This window comes from Rattus norvegicus, chromosome 5 (assembly GCF_036323735.1).
Source record: "Rattus norvegicus strain BN/NHsdMcwi chromosome 5, GRCr8, whole genome shotgun sequence".
Taxonomy (NCBI): Eukaryota; Metazoa; Chordata; class Mammalia; order Rodentia; family Muridae; genus Rattus; species Rattus norvegicus.
This window is the reverse complement of record NC_086023.1, coordinates 78,976,890-78,991,705: the sequence shown is the minus strand read 5'-3', so window position 1 is coordinate 78,991,705 and position 14,816 is coordinate 78,976,890. Positions and strand designations below refer to the sequence as shown.

The following is a 14,816-nucleotide window of genomic DNA, read 5'->3' as shown; positions in this document are numbered from 1 at the left end:
AAAGCGGCTCATGGGAGAAAGAGTTTATTTGGGCTTATGGATCCAGAGGGAAAAGAGTCTGTCATGGTGAGGAGGCATGACAGTAAGCTGCAGGCACAGTAGCTAGAGCAGGGAGCTAAGAGCTCACATCCTCAAAAGCAAGCTGGAATCAGGCAGAGGAAACCGGAATTGACAGGATGCTGCTGGACCACCCTAACCTTTCCAAACACCAGGAGCCACAGGGAGCCAATGGGAGATCATCTCATTCAAACTGCCACACCTCACAAGCATGAGGACCGGAGTTCAAATCTGCTGAGCCCATATAAACAGCCACCATACTCATGTATATGCCTGTAACCATAGCGCTGTGGGGGCCGGGGCCAAGGCAGAGGTATCCCTGGGGCTCGCTGTATGCCACCGGAGGGGTGGGTTCAGTGAGAGACCCTTCGTCAGGGGAATATGATGGAAAGGATAGACCAAGACACCTGAAGTCCTCCCCTGGCCTCCACACACATCCCTCGGCCCACCCAATACAGACACTGATACCGCAGTGAAGATGTGAGAAGTTTTCGATACAAAGTATGGAGATATTTTAAGAATGTTTAATCAGATTTTGTTAGGTATTCATTTATAATATGATAAAAAAAATTCAGGGTTTACATGGGTCTGGAAAAGCTCTTTCAAGCAACATGATCTCGTAAGTTAAAAACACAATAATGATTGTTCACTGGGCAGAACGTGTCTCATAATATAATGTTATCTTAAATTTGATGAGGTGTGGCTGACCTTCACATACATATCTCTGTAAAACTGAGCTTCAGGACTGAGGCTTCACGATAAGGTCCGTCACAGGGAAGTCGTCTTCACAGAGAGTGTGTCAGTTACACACGAACTGATGGGAAATGAACACCTGTTAGGAAGACCTTTCCACCAGCTCCATCTGTGTGAGGGCGCAGTACACAAGCAACACGCTCATTTGGTTCTAGGATGAACCCAGAGCCTTGTGCGTGGCTGGCAGTTGCTCTCTACTGCTGAGCTACACTCCAGCCCTCGCTCACCTTAAGTTGGAACTTTGCTGTTGTGTACGGGCCTGTTAGCCGTCCCCTGTGAGGCCCCTCTTCTGCTTTTCCCCATCTCTGTGCTGTTGCCGGTTTTAGTACTCTTGGCTATCAGCAAGTGTACATCCGTCCTCTGTGTGCCTGTGACCCAGGGCCTGCACTGAACGACTCACAGGTGCAAAGGCTTATTCTGCTTTATGGTTCCAGAAGCTTCCGCTCCTCGTGGTAGAGAGGGCATGGCAGAGCAGCGTCCACTGTGGTGGGAGCCTGTGGTGGCCCCTGAACTAGAGCAGAGAGTAGCTGGAAGGTAGGGCCAGGCTGTAGCTCACACAGACTACTTGTGGCCTACTTCAGCCAGCCAGGTAGGGGTGTGTGTGTGTGTGTGTGTGTGTCTGTGTGTGTGTGTGTAGTATGTATGTATGTATGTATGTATATATGTATGTATGTATGTATGTATGTATGTATGTTTAGTTTACTTTTGAGACAGGTTTTTTTTTTTTTTTGTACAGCCTTGTCTGGCTTGTAAATCACTGTATAGACCAGACTGGCCTCAGACTCCAGAATCTACCTGTCTCTCCCTCCCAAGTGCTGGGATCCAAGGTGTGCTCCACCATGCTCCATGCTCAGCCAGTCAGCTAGCCAGGCTTTATGAGCCCCATAGCAACCCCCCAGCATCACCACCAGTCGGGAATGAGTGTTCAGAGCATGAGCCTGTGATCAATTCAGGATCAAGCTCTTCCCACCACCACCCCCTGCTGTCTGTGTCTCGTCTCTCATACTCAGGCATGGTATCTTTTGCCATACAGAAAAGGTAACTTTCTTCAGGTTTTTTTTTTAAATTAGTTTTTAGGGGCTGGAGTGATGTCTCACTGCTTAAGAGCACTGACTAGTCTTTCAGAGGACCCCAGTTGGTTTCCCAGTACCCACATGGCAGCTTACAACCATCTGTAACTCCAGTCCCAGGGGCTCCAAAATCCTCCACGGGCACCAAACACTTACATAGGACACACACACACATGCAGGCAAAGGATCATACATATAAACTAAGAATAGTTTTAAAATTGGTTTTTCATTTTCTTAGTATTTATTTTCTTTTTTTCTTTTTGAAAGGTCAAGATTTTATTGTCTTCATAACAAAATCAGCTTAGAACTGGATCACTTGGCCCTTTCTCTTCTTGTCACCTCCCAGTTCAAGATGCTTGCTGGCATCCTCTTAGATCTGCAGTTGGGCTCAACACACTCCTACCTGGGACTATACAACTATTCTTCTATACAGTCTATAGTATATATTTTAAATAAACTTTTGTTCCTGTTGAGAACATTTTCCCATCATATCAAGGTGGAAATATAATACTGCTTATCCACTGGTTTGAAGTGCTGTTTTCTCATCTCTAAGGTCTGAGTGTAGGCCTATCACTGATTCTTCCTTTTCCATTGGTCAGATCACTGATTCCTTCACTAACAATAAAATGCTTAACTACTCTAGCATTCTGATTGTGTCTAATGTTACTCCCAGAGGGACAAAACCTCACACAAAACCACAAAGACTGGTTTGTGAAAGGGAGAAGGTATCCTTTTTAAAGTATGAAGCATAGAAAAATCATAGTACAAGAACATATCTTTGGTTTAATATAAAAAAAAACCCCACATCTTGCAGAGGCTATGACAAAGAAAATGGGGAGATATTGTCATATTTTTCGTTTACATTTTTATTTGTAATTAGTGTATGTGTGTGGGTGTGTGCATGTGAGTGCAGGTCCCCCAGAGGCCAGAAGGGGGTGTTGGAGTCCCCTGTAGCTGGAGTTACAGAGCTGCCTGACATTGCGGCTGTATTTCCAGCCCCTCATAGTTTTTTTATTGTGTCTGGTCATGTTCCTTGTCAATTGATTCCCACCCCACCCCCAACTGCCATTCTGTCTTTTCACAAAGAAAATTGGCAGTGATTATTTTCTGTGTACTGAGTGTGTCAAGCTGGTTTCAGCTGGTTCTACTTTGTCCTATGGTTTCCTCAATCTTCCCATTCATGATGTTTCTCTGTGCATTATTTTCTTTGATATCCTTTAACAAGATTTTAAAAACCTGTTCTCTCCTCCTCTCCTCCCCTTCCTCCCCTTCCTCCGCTTCCTCCGCTTCCTCCTCCCTACACTATCTCCTTTTCTTCTCTTTGATTTTTCAAGACAGTGTTTTTCTGTGTACCTCTTGCTGTCCTGGAATTCGTTTTGTAGAGCAGGCTGACCTTGAACTTAGAGTGCTGGGATTAAAGACGTGTGTGTGTGCACCACCACAATCAGCTGGTGTTTTAATATTTCTATTAGATTTTTCTTACTTAGCGTTGGTTGCGATGTGATCGCTCCTCGGTTGGGTCTTTTCGGTTTTGTATTTTGTTACTTGAGTTAGTTTCCTATTCCTGGTTTGATAAGTCACTGAAAACCTGGTGGCCTAAAACAGTACATCTGACTGTTGACTGTCACATAGCTGTGGAAGGCAGACACTTGAAATTCATTTCACCGGGCTGCAGCCAGAGTGTGAACAGGCCCATGTGCCTTTAAGGGACCAAAGGAAGGCTCCATTTTCTTACCTAGTCTTCAGAGTCCAAGCCCATCTTTGCTCCTTAGCTTTGGTCCCACCGTCCATTGGTTTACTCCGTCCTTGCAGTGTTATGCAGTCACAGGGTCTCCCGGCACAGTCCACTCTGGTCTGACGCTCTCCACCACCTCACTCAGTGCCAGGATGCCAGGTGCCTGCCCCTATGCCCTTCCTCCTCTCCATCCTCTTCTTCCTCTTCCCCTTTTCTTCCTTTCTGCGTGGTGTATGTGTGTGTGTGTGTGATTGTGTGTGCCCGTGCATACACATGCATGTGGAGGCCAGAGCTCCTCTGTCACTCTCCGCCTTGTTTTGTGAGACAGTCTCTCACTGAACCTGGAGCTCACTGATTCAGCGAGACTGGCAGAACGAGCAGCAGGGATCCATCCATCTCTTCCCCAGGCCTACCCGGTGCTGTGGTTACAGACGCATTCCCCTGGCTTTTTACGTGGGTGCAGGGGATCCAAGCACAAACTGTCCAGTTTTCACAGCAAGCGCGTTCCTGAGCCGTCTCCACCCCACTTCCCACTTCCAGTTTCTCGGCACCTTTCTGTAACGCTAATCCTATCAGCCGATTTCTAAAGATCCTTGTTACTCCACTGAGCCTGGTGGATAATCCAGGCTAATCTCTCCGTGTCAGTCATCCCACCGAGGCCCTGTAGATGGAACAGCCATCAGTCCCAGGATCTAGGATCTGACATGTGTGGGTGTCCATGCAGACAGCCATGCTTTGCCTTGTACGCAGAGAGAAAATGACTTGCCTTCCTGTCTCGTCTCTCTTGGTGCATCTGCCAAGCTCCTGTTCTTTTGTCTTGTATTTCTATTGTCTTCGAGGAGTTTGGTATTTGGTTCATTCTCTGAGAGTTCCTTGCAGTTATGACCCTTCCCCCCTCCCCCCGCTTTTATTTTGGTATTTGTACCTCATTGTTTCTTGTCTAGAATGTCCTAAGAGACAAGTAATAGCCTTGAGACCAGACATCCTTGTATTGTTGGTAACTTTACAAGAAATTGCTTAATTATTTTACCACTGAGCGTGGTAAATTCTAATAAACATGAGTAAACTAAAGGGCTTCTGAGAAGTTGTAGACCAGGATTTTAAGTCAGGAATATGTTTAAATGCAGAGGCTATTAAGAATATGAAAGTAGGGGTTGGGGATTTAGCTCAGTGGTAGAGCACTTGCCTAGCAAGCGCAAGGCCCTGGGTTTGGTCCCCAGCTCCGGAAAAAAAAAAAAAAAGAAAAGAAAAAAAAAGAATATAAAAGTAACTATCTGGTCTCTTTGATCTACTAATAGCTTCTCCAATAATGATCGTGTATTCTGGGAATAAATTTTTCTTGGTCATGACGTTTTGTTTTGTGCATTGCTACTCACTTCTGTTTGCTGATATATGCATAAAATTTTACTTAAAAAAAAAATCTTGGGTGTCGGCACGCAACTTTAATCCCAGCACTTAGAAGGCAGAAGCAGATGGATCTCTATGAGTTTGAGTCTAGCCTGGTCTATGCACTGAGACCCTATCTCAAAAACATCAAAATAAATACAATAAATTAAAATAAAATTTTATATGTGTGAGTGTTTTGCCTGGATGTATGTATGTGCGCCATGCGTGTGTGTGCATGGACATCAGAAGACAGTACTGGATTCCCTAGGACAGAAGTTACAGATGCTTGTGAGCCATCTTGTGTGGATGTCGGGAACCGAACCTAGGAATTCTGCAGGAGCATCAGCTGCTCTTACCTCCCGAGCCATCTCTCCAGGCCCCACTTGCTGCTTTTTCTTCTGTGTGTACTTTAGCAAGTAGATTTGGCGTAGACGGTTTAGTGCTTGGCTTGCTGTCCTCTGTGGAGCTTGGGCATTGTGAATCAATGCTGGGAGAGTTGGAAACCTTTCTACTTTATGTGTGATCTCAAACTGGTGGGATAGTGCTGTTCAGACTGGCATTATTGACTGGGAATGTAGCCCGGTGGCAGGATGCATGCTAGCACATGTGAGTCCCAGATTGAACCCTAGTACCACAAAAACAAAACAAGCAAGAGCATTAGTCATAGCGTTAAATGTTGTTTGCAGTTTGAAGTATCCAGAGTCTCTTGGGCCACTGCTTCCAATCTCTACCACCCGTCTTCCGCTTGCCAGCGAATGGGGTTGTGTCCCTCAGACCCGGGGTTCTTCCCTACCTGCTCTGTCTGGCAGCATCTGAAGTGAGGCTGTAGCTTGTGAAGCAGGCTTTCTCATTGTAAACCCGCACAGGGGGGTCACCTCTACCAACTCAGCTCCACTCACAGAGACCTGTCAGGCGGGGTTGCTCAGCATAGCTTCCTGTGGGACTTTCTTTCCGGCGTCTTTTAATCTTTGTCACTGCAGCGTCCCACTGAGACTGCCTAGCATCCCAGCTATGTTATTTCCGGTCTGGGGACAGGCATCCCTGAAGCCACCTCTGGTATCAGGGTTTGCAGGAAGTGGTCAGGTGCCTCGGGGACAAATCCTATGTGGTTGTGCACTTGCCTTTGGATGGATTACCATGACCTGGATTACCATGATTACCTGACCATATTTTGAGAACCCGAGATGGAAATGCAAATCAAAGGAAGCCCGGTTTTATCACAAAAGGCCAGGCCACTTGCAATGGCCGTTTTCACTTCCTCAAAGTGATTCTTCCTTCCGCTCAGAATTTCAAACTGATACTTATTTTGTCCAAATGATCTTTAAAGCCCAGGGCCATGAGTTCTAACTTAACCAAGTTAAACCAAGTAAACCTAGTGAACCAAGGTGGTTGTCCGCGTCTGGCCTAACCATTTTAAGAGGGTGCTGCTGGCTGGGCACCTCTGGTTCTTAAATCCTCATCAGGACCCATTTACTCGAACGGAAACACGGTGTTCCTTGAAAACTGCTGCGGCTGACTTCTGAATCAGAATGCTGCTGAATTCATCCTATGTAAATGCTCTTCCTAGGAAAATATTCCAATGAAGAGTCAGTGATTTTTGTGGGTGTTTTCCCCCCCATACAGGGTAAATTCAGTTCTTTCTTTCTTTCCCCTCTGCAGCAAAACAGCCCATCACGATCTGTCCGTGTGTAATGACATCTGCCTCAGACAGAGCAGCCTGAAGTCGGTCGGTGCAGCAGAGATGTATTTAGTTTCTAAAATTCACCTCACTTGCAGATATGGAAGGTTTAAAGTATCTAGGGGCTGGAGAGAAGGTTCAGCTGTTAAGACATGGCTCAGCCGCTCCTTCAGAGGCCCCAGGTTCAATTCCTAGCACGCCCACGGCAGCTCCCCACCATCTGTAACTCCATTTCCAGGGAATTTGATGCCTTTTTCTGACCTCTGTGGGTACCAGCCATGTACACATACATACACAGGCAAGACACTCGTACATATAAAATAAAATAAATCTAAAAAAAAAATACAGGACTGAAAAATACATTTGTAGCTGCCATCGGCCGAGATGTATCATGATGACCGCCTAAGAAGTACAGAGGCAGCCACTTCCACTCCCTGCCTGAGGACAGACTCCTCGGGAGTGGTAAGAAAGCGTGGATGTTTCTAGAGCTGTGTGTCTTGGTGCAGTCAATTCTCCATCAGAGTCTCTGGTCCATTGACCTTTGGTCACAGTGACCGCTGGTCGCACCGGTGACTCTGCAGAGACCAGGTCTTGTGTGTGTGACAGTCACAGGGAATCTATGAAGATCCATGGCCACCGAAGGAAGGGTAACTGTGGGAAGAGAGGGGCTTCTGCTTCAGTGTCTGGATGTTACAAAATGGAGCACCCTAGTCAGGTGGTGCTTCATTCCGATCCCTAGTTTTCTCTCCAGGAGAATCTTCCTTGCTCCTGTGGTTTTGCCCCTTGGCTTCCACACTGTAAACGCAAGGACAAAAAAGAACAAGCTGCTACGTAGGGGCTTCTGAGATTTGTCCTTCCATTTTATCTTTCATCTGAGACGGTTTCACTCTGCGTTCTCGGCTGGCCTTGGACTTTCTATGTGGCCAGCATGGCATAAAACACTCAGGCCCAGAGGGGATGGCTCAGAGCTTAAGAGTGTCTGTCCCTCTTGCCTAGGACCAGAGTTTGGTTCCCAGTCCCCACACCCCTCACCCGCTCACACCGGCCTGTAATCTTCTCTATTTGGGATTCAATGCCCTCTTTTGGCCTCTGTGGACATCTGCACACAGGGGCCCATACCCACTCCCCATACACATAAATAAAATATAAAAATTTAAAAAAAATCAAGATGCCCGGGGGTTGAGATTACAGTTATGTAATGATAAGTTTCGTGTATTCGTGTATTTTATTCTAAAATATATGTATTATTCTTTTTTTTTTCTATTCTTTTTTTTTTCGGAGCTGGGGACCGAACCCAGGGCCTTGCGCTTGCTAGGCAAGCACTCTACCACTGAGCCAAATCCCCAACCCCTGTATTATTCTTGTGATATTGTCATCACCATTTGTGCAAACATGTACATTGTTGAAATTTTACTATTAGCTTATTGCATTTATTTCTTGAAAACAACTTTATGGGGTGGGGGAGGGATGGGGGAAGAGAACTCCTAGAAAAAGCGCAGGTCTCAAGGCATTCGGAATGTTTCACGCCAGTGAGTGTTTCACTCACTGAAATTCCTGTAAGCATTTCATCTTTCAGTTCCACGTTTGGGGCCAGAGGTAGTATCAGAAGGCATTCGTTCAGGAAATGGTCTTAAACGCCAGCAACAGCCAGGACCCGGAGATATGCCTGGACCCCCACGGAGGCACCAGCTACAATGTTAGCTTTCAGGCTTTGTCCTCAGCACTTCCTGTGGTCATCTACCTGACAACCCTGATAACAGGTCAATCCTGAGTAACAGCATTTGAGTTAATAGCATTGCCACAGAGCTGTTGATAGGCCCAGATAAAGAAGACTGTTGCTTTCTGTCATAGCAAATGAAGCTGAGGAGAGAAGGGAGGAAGCCTGTGGAATTGGAGAGAGCCCCAGAGAGGCTGGCAGCTGTCCAGCAGTGTTTCCTTCTCTGAAACAAAATGTCGATTGAATTTAAACCGTTTAAACCTGTGAGTTAAGTCCCTTCTGGGTGTTGGAAACATTTAAAATGTTCCAGTCAGGCGTGGTGTTTCATGCCTGTAATCATAGCCTTTGTAAGGTAGAGACAAGATCAGGAGGAGTTCATAGCAAGTTTGAGGTCAGCCTCGGCCAAATCCTCAGAAAAAAAAAAAATCAAACAAGAACAGCGGCAGCAGCAACAACAAGCAACAGTAATGACAAACAAGTCTAGAGCATTTCATACCTAAGAAAAGTTTTCTCATTACTGTTCTCTAGTAACACATTAAACTAGCGTTCTACGGGTAGTGAAATGGCTCAGTGGGCAAATTGCTTTCTGTACAAGCAGGCGTCGGAGACCTGTGGTCTGATACCTGGCACTCACGTAAAAAGGCATGTAACTTAGTGTTGGGGTTAGAGACAGGCAGACTTCAAGGCTTGCTGGTCAGACGGCTCACTGACTCGGTGAACTCCAGGTTCAGTGAAAAGCTTTGTCTTTTAAGAATAAGGTGGCTGTGCTGTGAGGTGCTTGTACTTAAGCCTGTGACTGAATTTTATCCCTGGAGCCCATGTGGTAGAAGTTCAGAACGGATCCCCATTTGTCCTTTGGTTTGCACACAAGTGTGTGCATACATACACATAGGCCTTTAAGTCTAATCCCTGATCTCCAGCCCACCCCTGCCTTCTTGCTCCTTGTCTCCTTGGGAAATGGCGAGGTGGAATGTTGCTTCCACATCTACCTTCCTTCTCTCCATTATTCCCTTCCCTGTGTCCCTGCCCCTGTCTGAAGCTGCCATCCTCTCAAGTGTGTGCCGGATCCCAGCCCTTCTTAGCAGCTTCTACCCAATGCAGAATCAGTGCCAGCACACAGAGCCCATTGCCATATCTCGTTTAACAGTGGCCCATGTCCCCCTCCAGCTGCCTTGCCTTCTTCAGCCTTCTGTTATATAGAAACTCCCCAAAAGACATGACTGCCCTGTAGGCTTCACACCCTCTCATTCTCTATTAAGCGTTCCGTCTGTCTTACTGTTATATACTGTCTCTGCAGCCCTCGACATCCTTCTGCAAACTCTTCCCTTTTCAAGGTGGCTCCTTCTGTCTTCCTGGCTGGCCTTCCTGGTGTTTTTTGGTTGGCTCAACTGTTTCTATGGCTCCCTCCTTGGCTTCCCTTCCTTTGCACTATCTTTCTGTCTAGGTGGTATTTATGACACTCATGACTATAACCTGCTTAATACTGACAGTCCCCAAATCTGTACCTTTAAGCCCAGCCTCTTTGGATTCAAACTTATCCACCCGCCTTCTAAACATATGCCATTGAGCATGCTAGACGAATTAGACAGAATTCCCAATTTCATGCCTCTTTTCTTACTTCCAAATCTATGAAAATTATGTCCGTTTTCATAACTCAGTTCCTGGAATTCTCATAATTAGCTGGTTGAGCCAAGAGTCTTAATTGCCTCTATGTGAGTCCTAAATTTCTAATCATTTAACAAACTGTGATTTCAATCACTTACTCCTGCCTTCATCTTCAACTCTGCAGACCCGATCCTAGCAGGAACTGCTTGGATCCTAGCAGGAACTGCTTGCTTGGTCTCCTGCAGTAGCTTTCTGGTTTGTTTGTTTCATGACAAAGTTTCACTCTATACCCTTGGGCTGTAGCCCAGGTTGACTTCATTCACATGAAGCCTCCTGCCTCAGCCTCCCGAGTGTTAGGGTTAGAGGTACACACCACCATGCCTGGCTCTCAGGGCTGTTTGCTGCCTTCAATCCTGGCTGTCACTGTCCACCTCAACTTAGTTTTCACCATGCCATTGAAGGATCACCCAGCAGCTGTGGTGTCTTCTAAAGAGTATGAACATGACAGTGCTCCCTCAAAGGTCTCCAGTGAGTTCAAAAGCTAACTGAGAATCCAAATTCACACCATAGAGCATGTGATCCAACCCTGGGCCACCTTCCTTAACCCACCTTCTCCTCGTCTTCTTTCTCACCAGGTACCAGCTGTCTCTCCCTGGCCTTCTTGCCCTTTCTTAAATGGGTCAGACTTCTTCCCACTGCAGGCTTTTCCATTTGCTGTTACCTCTTTCTGGGACAACCTCCGTCTATGGTTTTTTATGAACGTTTGGGAGTGTGACTGTCACACCTTGTCTCACTTGGCTCCCTGTTGCTACAACCGACTGCAGATTTACAAAGAATAGCTTTTGGATGTTGGGAAGCCTGAGGACTGGGGGACAGCATTGTGTTAGCATCTTCCTGCTCTGCCATGACCTGACAGAGGGTGTCACATGGTAGGCAGAGCAAGTGCAACCAGACAGCTGGGTTTTGTTCAGACCAGCTCCCCTGATAACCCATGAATGGTTTAACCCATTATAAGGACGAGGTCTTCATGACTCTGTCACCTCCCAAAGGTCCTGCGTCTCAAATACCCATGATGTAGGGATTTGGAATAGCTTCTGGCATGTGCTATCTGGGGAACATGTTTAAACCATAATGCCCTTAGAGGTTCTTTTATAAGCACCCCCTCACTCTCTACCCTATTACTTTCTCTTAAAGATTTATTTACTTATGTACATGGGTGTTTTATCTGCACATTCATCTGCACCCGAGAAGAGGGCATCAGATCCCATGACACTCTAGTTACAGATGGTTGTGAGCCACCATGTGGCTGCTGGGAATTGAACTCAGGACCCCTGGAAGTCCAGCCAGTGCTGTTAACTGCTGAGCCACCCTTCCAGCTCCCACCCCATCCCTCTCTATCATTCACCCTCCTTGAATTTCTTCATATAACTTGGATTTTAAAAATTGTTTATCTTTCTCCCTTTGTAAAATAAGAACTCTTTGAAAGCATTTCCCCTCCTTTGTCTGTTTCTATATTGAATCCCACCATAAACACTAATGACACTTAGCACAATAAGTCCACGTTTCTTAATAATAGCCAGGGAGTAATTGATGTTGAAGAGATAGGTTTTTGTATTAAGAGAAATTCCGAGTTTGTGCCAGAGACAAGTGCTGTCCAATCCAATGCTTACAAAGCAGAGTAACTGTCCACTCTTCTAGTCTTTGGTTCTTGCCATACTTGAGTAGGTTTTACTGCTTTAAAAACATGTTTATTACATTTATTACCTTTATTTTATGTGTGTAGAGCAGGAGGGGGTTAGCTATTGGATGTATGGATAAGTCAGAGGACAACGTATAATAGGTATTTTATCTTTTTTTTTTTTTTGGTATTTTATCTTTATTCACTTTGTTTTGAAGCTACTCAAGTGTCCTGTATCTGCACTCATGGCCACCAGGGGACGCTGTTGAGCTGTTCACTGGGACAGTGAAGGCAATTTAGTGCATTGAGATATTCAGAACTTGCTTTAGAGCCGCAGTTCTCAATCTTCCTAAGGCTGCGACCCTTTAACACAGTTCCTCACATTGTGGGGACCTCCAACCATAAAACCATTTCATTGATACTTTATAACTGTAATTTTGCTACTGTTATGGATTGTAATACAGGATATCTGGTAGTGACCCCCAAAGGGGTTACAACGTGTAGATTGAGAACTTATGCTTAGAGACTTGGCAGGTTTTTATTTTTATTAAAAAAAAAAGCATGAAAATTCAAATTGGTGAGACTTTATTAAAGAGTCGAGAGAGGCAAAAAACCTTTCATCCCATAAAAATAAGAGAAAAGAAAATCTGGCGTGTTGATATGAGGATACCCCAGATGTTAGTGGCATCGTTTCAGCAAAAAGAGGAACTTTCGAATGTTACCAGAAATGTTTGGTTAAGGATTGGGTCTGAAAAACCCAGCGGATGCTTTCCCAGAAGAAAAGTGGGTGGAATTTCCCTTCTGTGAGCCTCCTGTTAAATTAAATCTTACTGATGGGAACTGGATGAAAACAGGAACTTTAAATATATTGCTGACCTCAGAGGAGAGGCAGAGGAATGGAGAGGGGCAGAGGCAAGTGTTTTAGAAAGTCGGAGAGGGTGCTGGCTGCAGGCTGGGATGAGTCTCAGGCTTGTGACTCATGTGCAGCCTAAGGTGGCCATTGAACTAAGTTCTTTTTTTTTTTTAAGATTTGTTTATTTTACTTATATGTTAGTACACTGTAGTTCTCTTCAGACACTTCAGAAGAGAGCATCCCATTACAGATGGTTGAGCCATCATGTGGTTGCTGGGAATTGAACTCAGGACATCTGGAAGAGCAGTCAGTACTCTTAACCGCTGAGCCATCTCTCCAGCCCCGAACTAAGTTCTTTAGAATGGGCTCATTCATGTTCCTCCTTAGGGCAGGAAGGAGAACAATTAAGCACTCGCTGTCATTGATGTAGACCCCAAAGAGGCAGAAGGAGAGTCCTCATATCGACTGGACTGTTTTCTAGTTGAGTCGAAAAGCTTATAAACAAATTTTCTTTTCATAGGGACAACACAGGAAACCAGAGAAAACTAAAGGGGTGGGGGTGGATGCTGGGGTGGGGGTGGATGCTGGGGTGGGGGTGGATGCTGGGGTAGGAGTGGATGCTGGGTTGGGGGTGGTGAACAGAAATAATTGTGCTTGTGAACCTGAAGTTCACCGTTGTTGCACAGGCCGTGGCTATTGTTTGAAGTCAGTTGTTTCTTGTGGAACCAAGAATGCTAGAGGAGAAAAGGGAAAAAGGATGGAAATAATGTCTGTATATGACTTCAATACCAATGCCAGCAGTTGGCATGGGAAAGTTCCCATCCCTAGTTGCCTTCTTAGGAAGGCAGGCAGGACCCCTGTTCTCCCTGACCCTGCCTCTCATACCTCTTCACTGTCACTGAGTGGCTCTGGGAGCATCGTGAAGGACCAGTGTTCCCGCATTTTTCTCCTCCAGACTTCTGTTCCATTTTGGTGACTACCAACTATTTAAGGGTTCTGTACCCTTGTGTCCTCAGTGAGGAGCCCATGCTCCCTAGCTGGTTACAGGGCACCTGAGTGATCTTGGAAAGTCCCTCTGGTGTCTTGGGGGGGCTGGCGTTGCATCAGAGGGTTTGGATAAGGATTGACCCCTAGCCTGTTTTCCTTTCAAAGTCTTTGGTAATATAAGTTCTTTGGTTCCTGGAGACACAGCCTTGGATCAGGCCACGAGCTAGCATGTTTGTCCAGAAACATCAGTCTACCTTCTAGCCTCCCATTCCTGCTTAAATGGCTCAGTAGATGCCAGCATCTCTCTGCTTTACTCACGAACACCATTCAGTTCTCATTAGTTCTGTTCACTGAGGTCAGATGACCCACTGTGGAAGGACATGGGCTGGCTGCCTGGGTTACCTGGCATAAATTTTAACTTTATAAAATGTGCATAGGAAAGCTTCCTTAGATCAGAAACCTAAAAACCAGAACTGTGATGGATGTGATAGAAGGACCATGCTGACTGGACACTTGAATTCAGAACTATTCATGACAAATGCTGAGCGGGGGCTCCTGTGGCCGAGCCTCACAGCTGTGTGGACGGGAAGGCTTGCCTGACGTGACTGGTGGCTTATGGTGGTCATTCTCATTTCTTTGTTCCTATGACTTTCTATGAGCATATCTCTTTAAAAAAAATAATAAAACTTACTATCATAAGGTCTGGGTGGAAAACTTTCAATACATTCGCACTTATAGCATCTCCTTTTGCTGATTTAGCATTTTGCTTGTTTCAGCAGTATTAATCTTTGGACGCGTATTACACATTGCCCACAGCAATAATTTATTCTTTAATTTTTATTTTCATTATTTTGACATTTAGATTTTGGGCATGTATGGTATATATGAATGGATGAGTGTGGGTGTGTGTGTGTGTGTGTGTGCACGTGCACACTTATGTCAGTAAGCATGGTGAGCAGAGAGGCAAGAGGTCAGTGTGTGTCTTTATTGCACATTACTTCTTTGTTTGTTCGTTCGTTTGTTTGTTTACAGGCAGACCCTTGAGCACAGCATTTGACTAGACGGGATAGCCGAGGAGTTTTGGGGCCCTCCCTGTCTCATCCCCAGCCCTGAGGTTATAGATACACTGTGGTGGCTTTCACATGGTGTCAGGGACCCAAACTCAGACCCTGTGACCAAACACTTAGACACTCGACAGTGTCACGTAACCAGCTCTCTAATACCAGGGAAAGGCTCCCCGTCTTTGGAGCCTGGGTTAACTCCTGTTCTCTAGAACTTTCTTATCTTTGTAATAATC

The 14,816-nt window shown here is 45.6% G+C and overlaps 1 protein-coding gene across 10 annotated transcripts in view; it reads left to right on the top strand.

Annotated features, from left to right (window-relative positions):
- Positions 1-14,816, top strand: part of Susd1 (sushi domain containing 1) — a 123,341-nt gene that overhangs the window by 84,416 nt on the left and 24,109 nt on the right. The window contains exon 11 of one of the 10 annotated variants that reach the window (XM_039111051.2): positions 2,148-13,067. The exons of the other annotated variants lie outside the window; for them this stretch is intronic. Coding sequence (XP_038966979.1) covers positions 2,148-2,185 — 38 coding nt within the window. The 3' untranslated portion in view covers positions 2,186-13,067. Of the gene's footprint in view, positions 1-2,147; positions 13,068-14,816 lie in introns of those variants that run through there. 10 annotated transcript variants of the gene reach the window in all.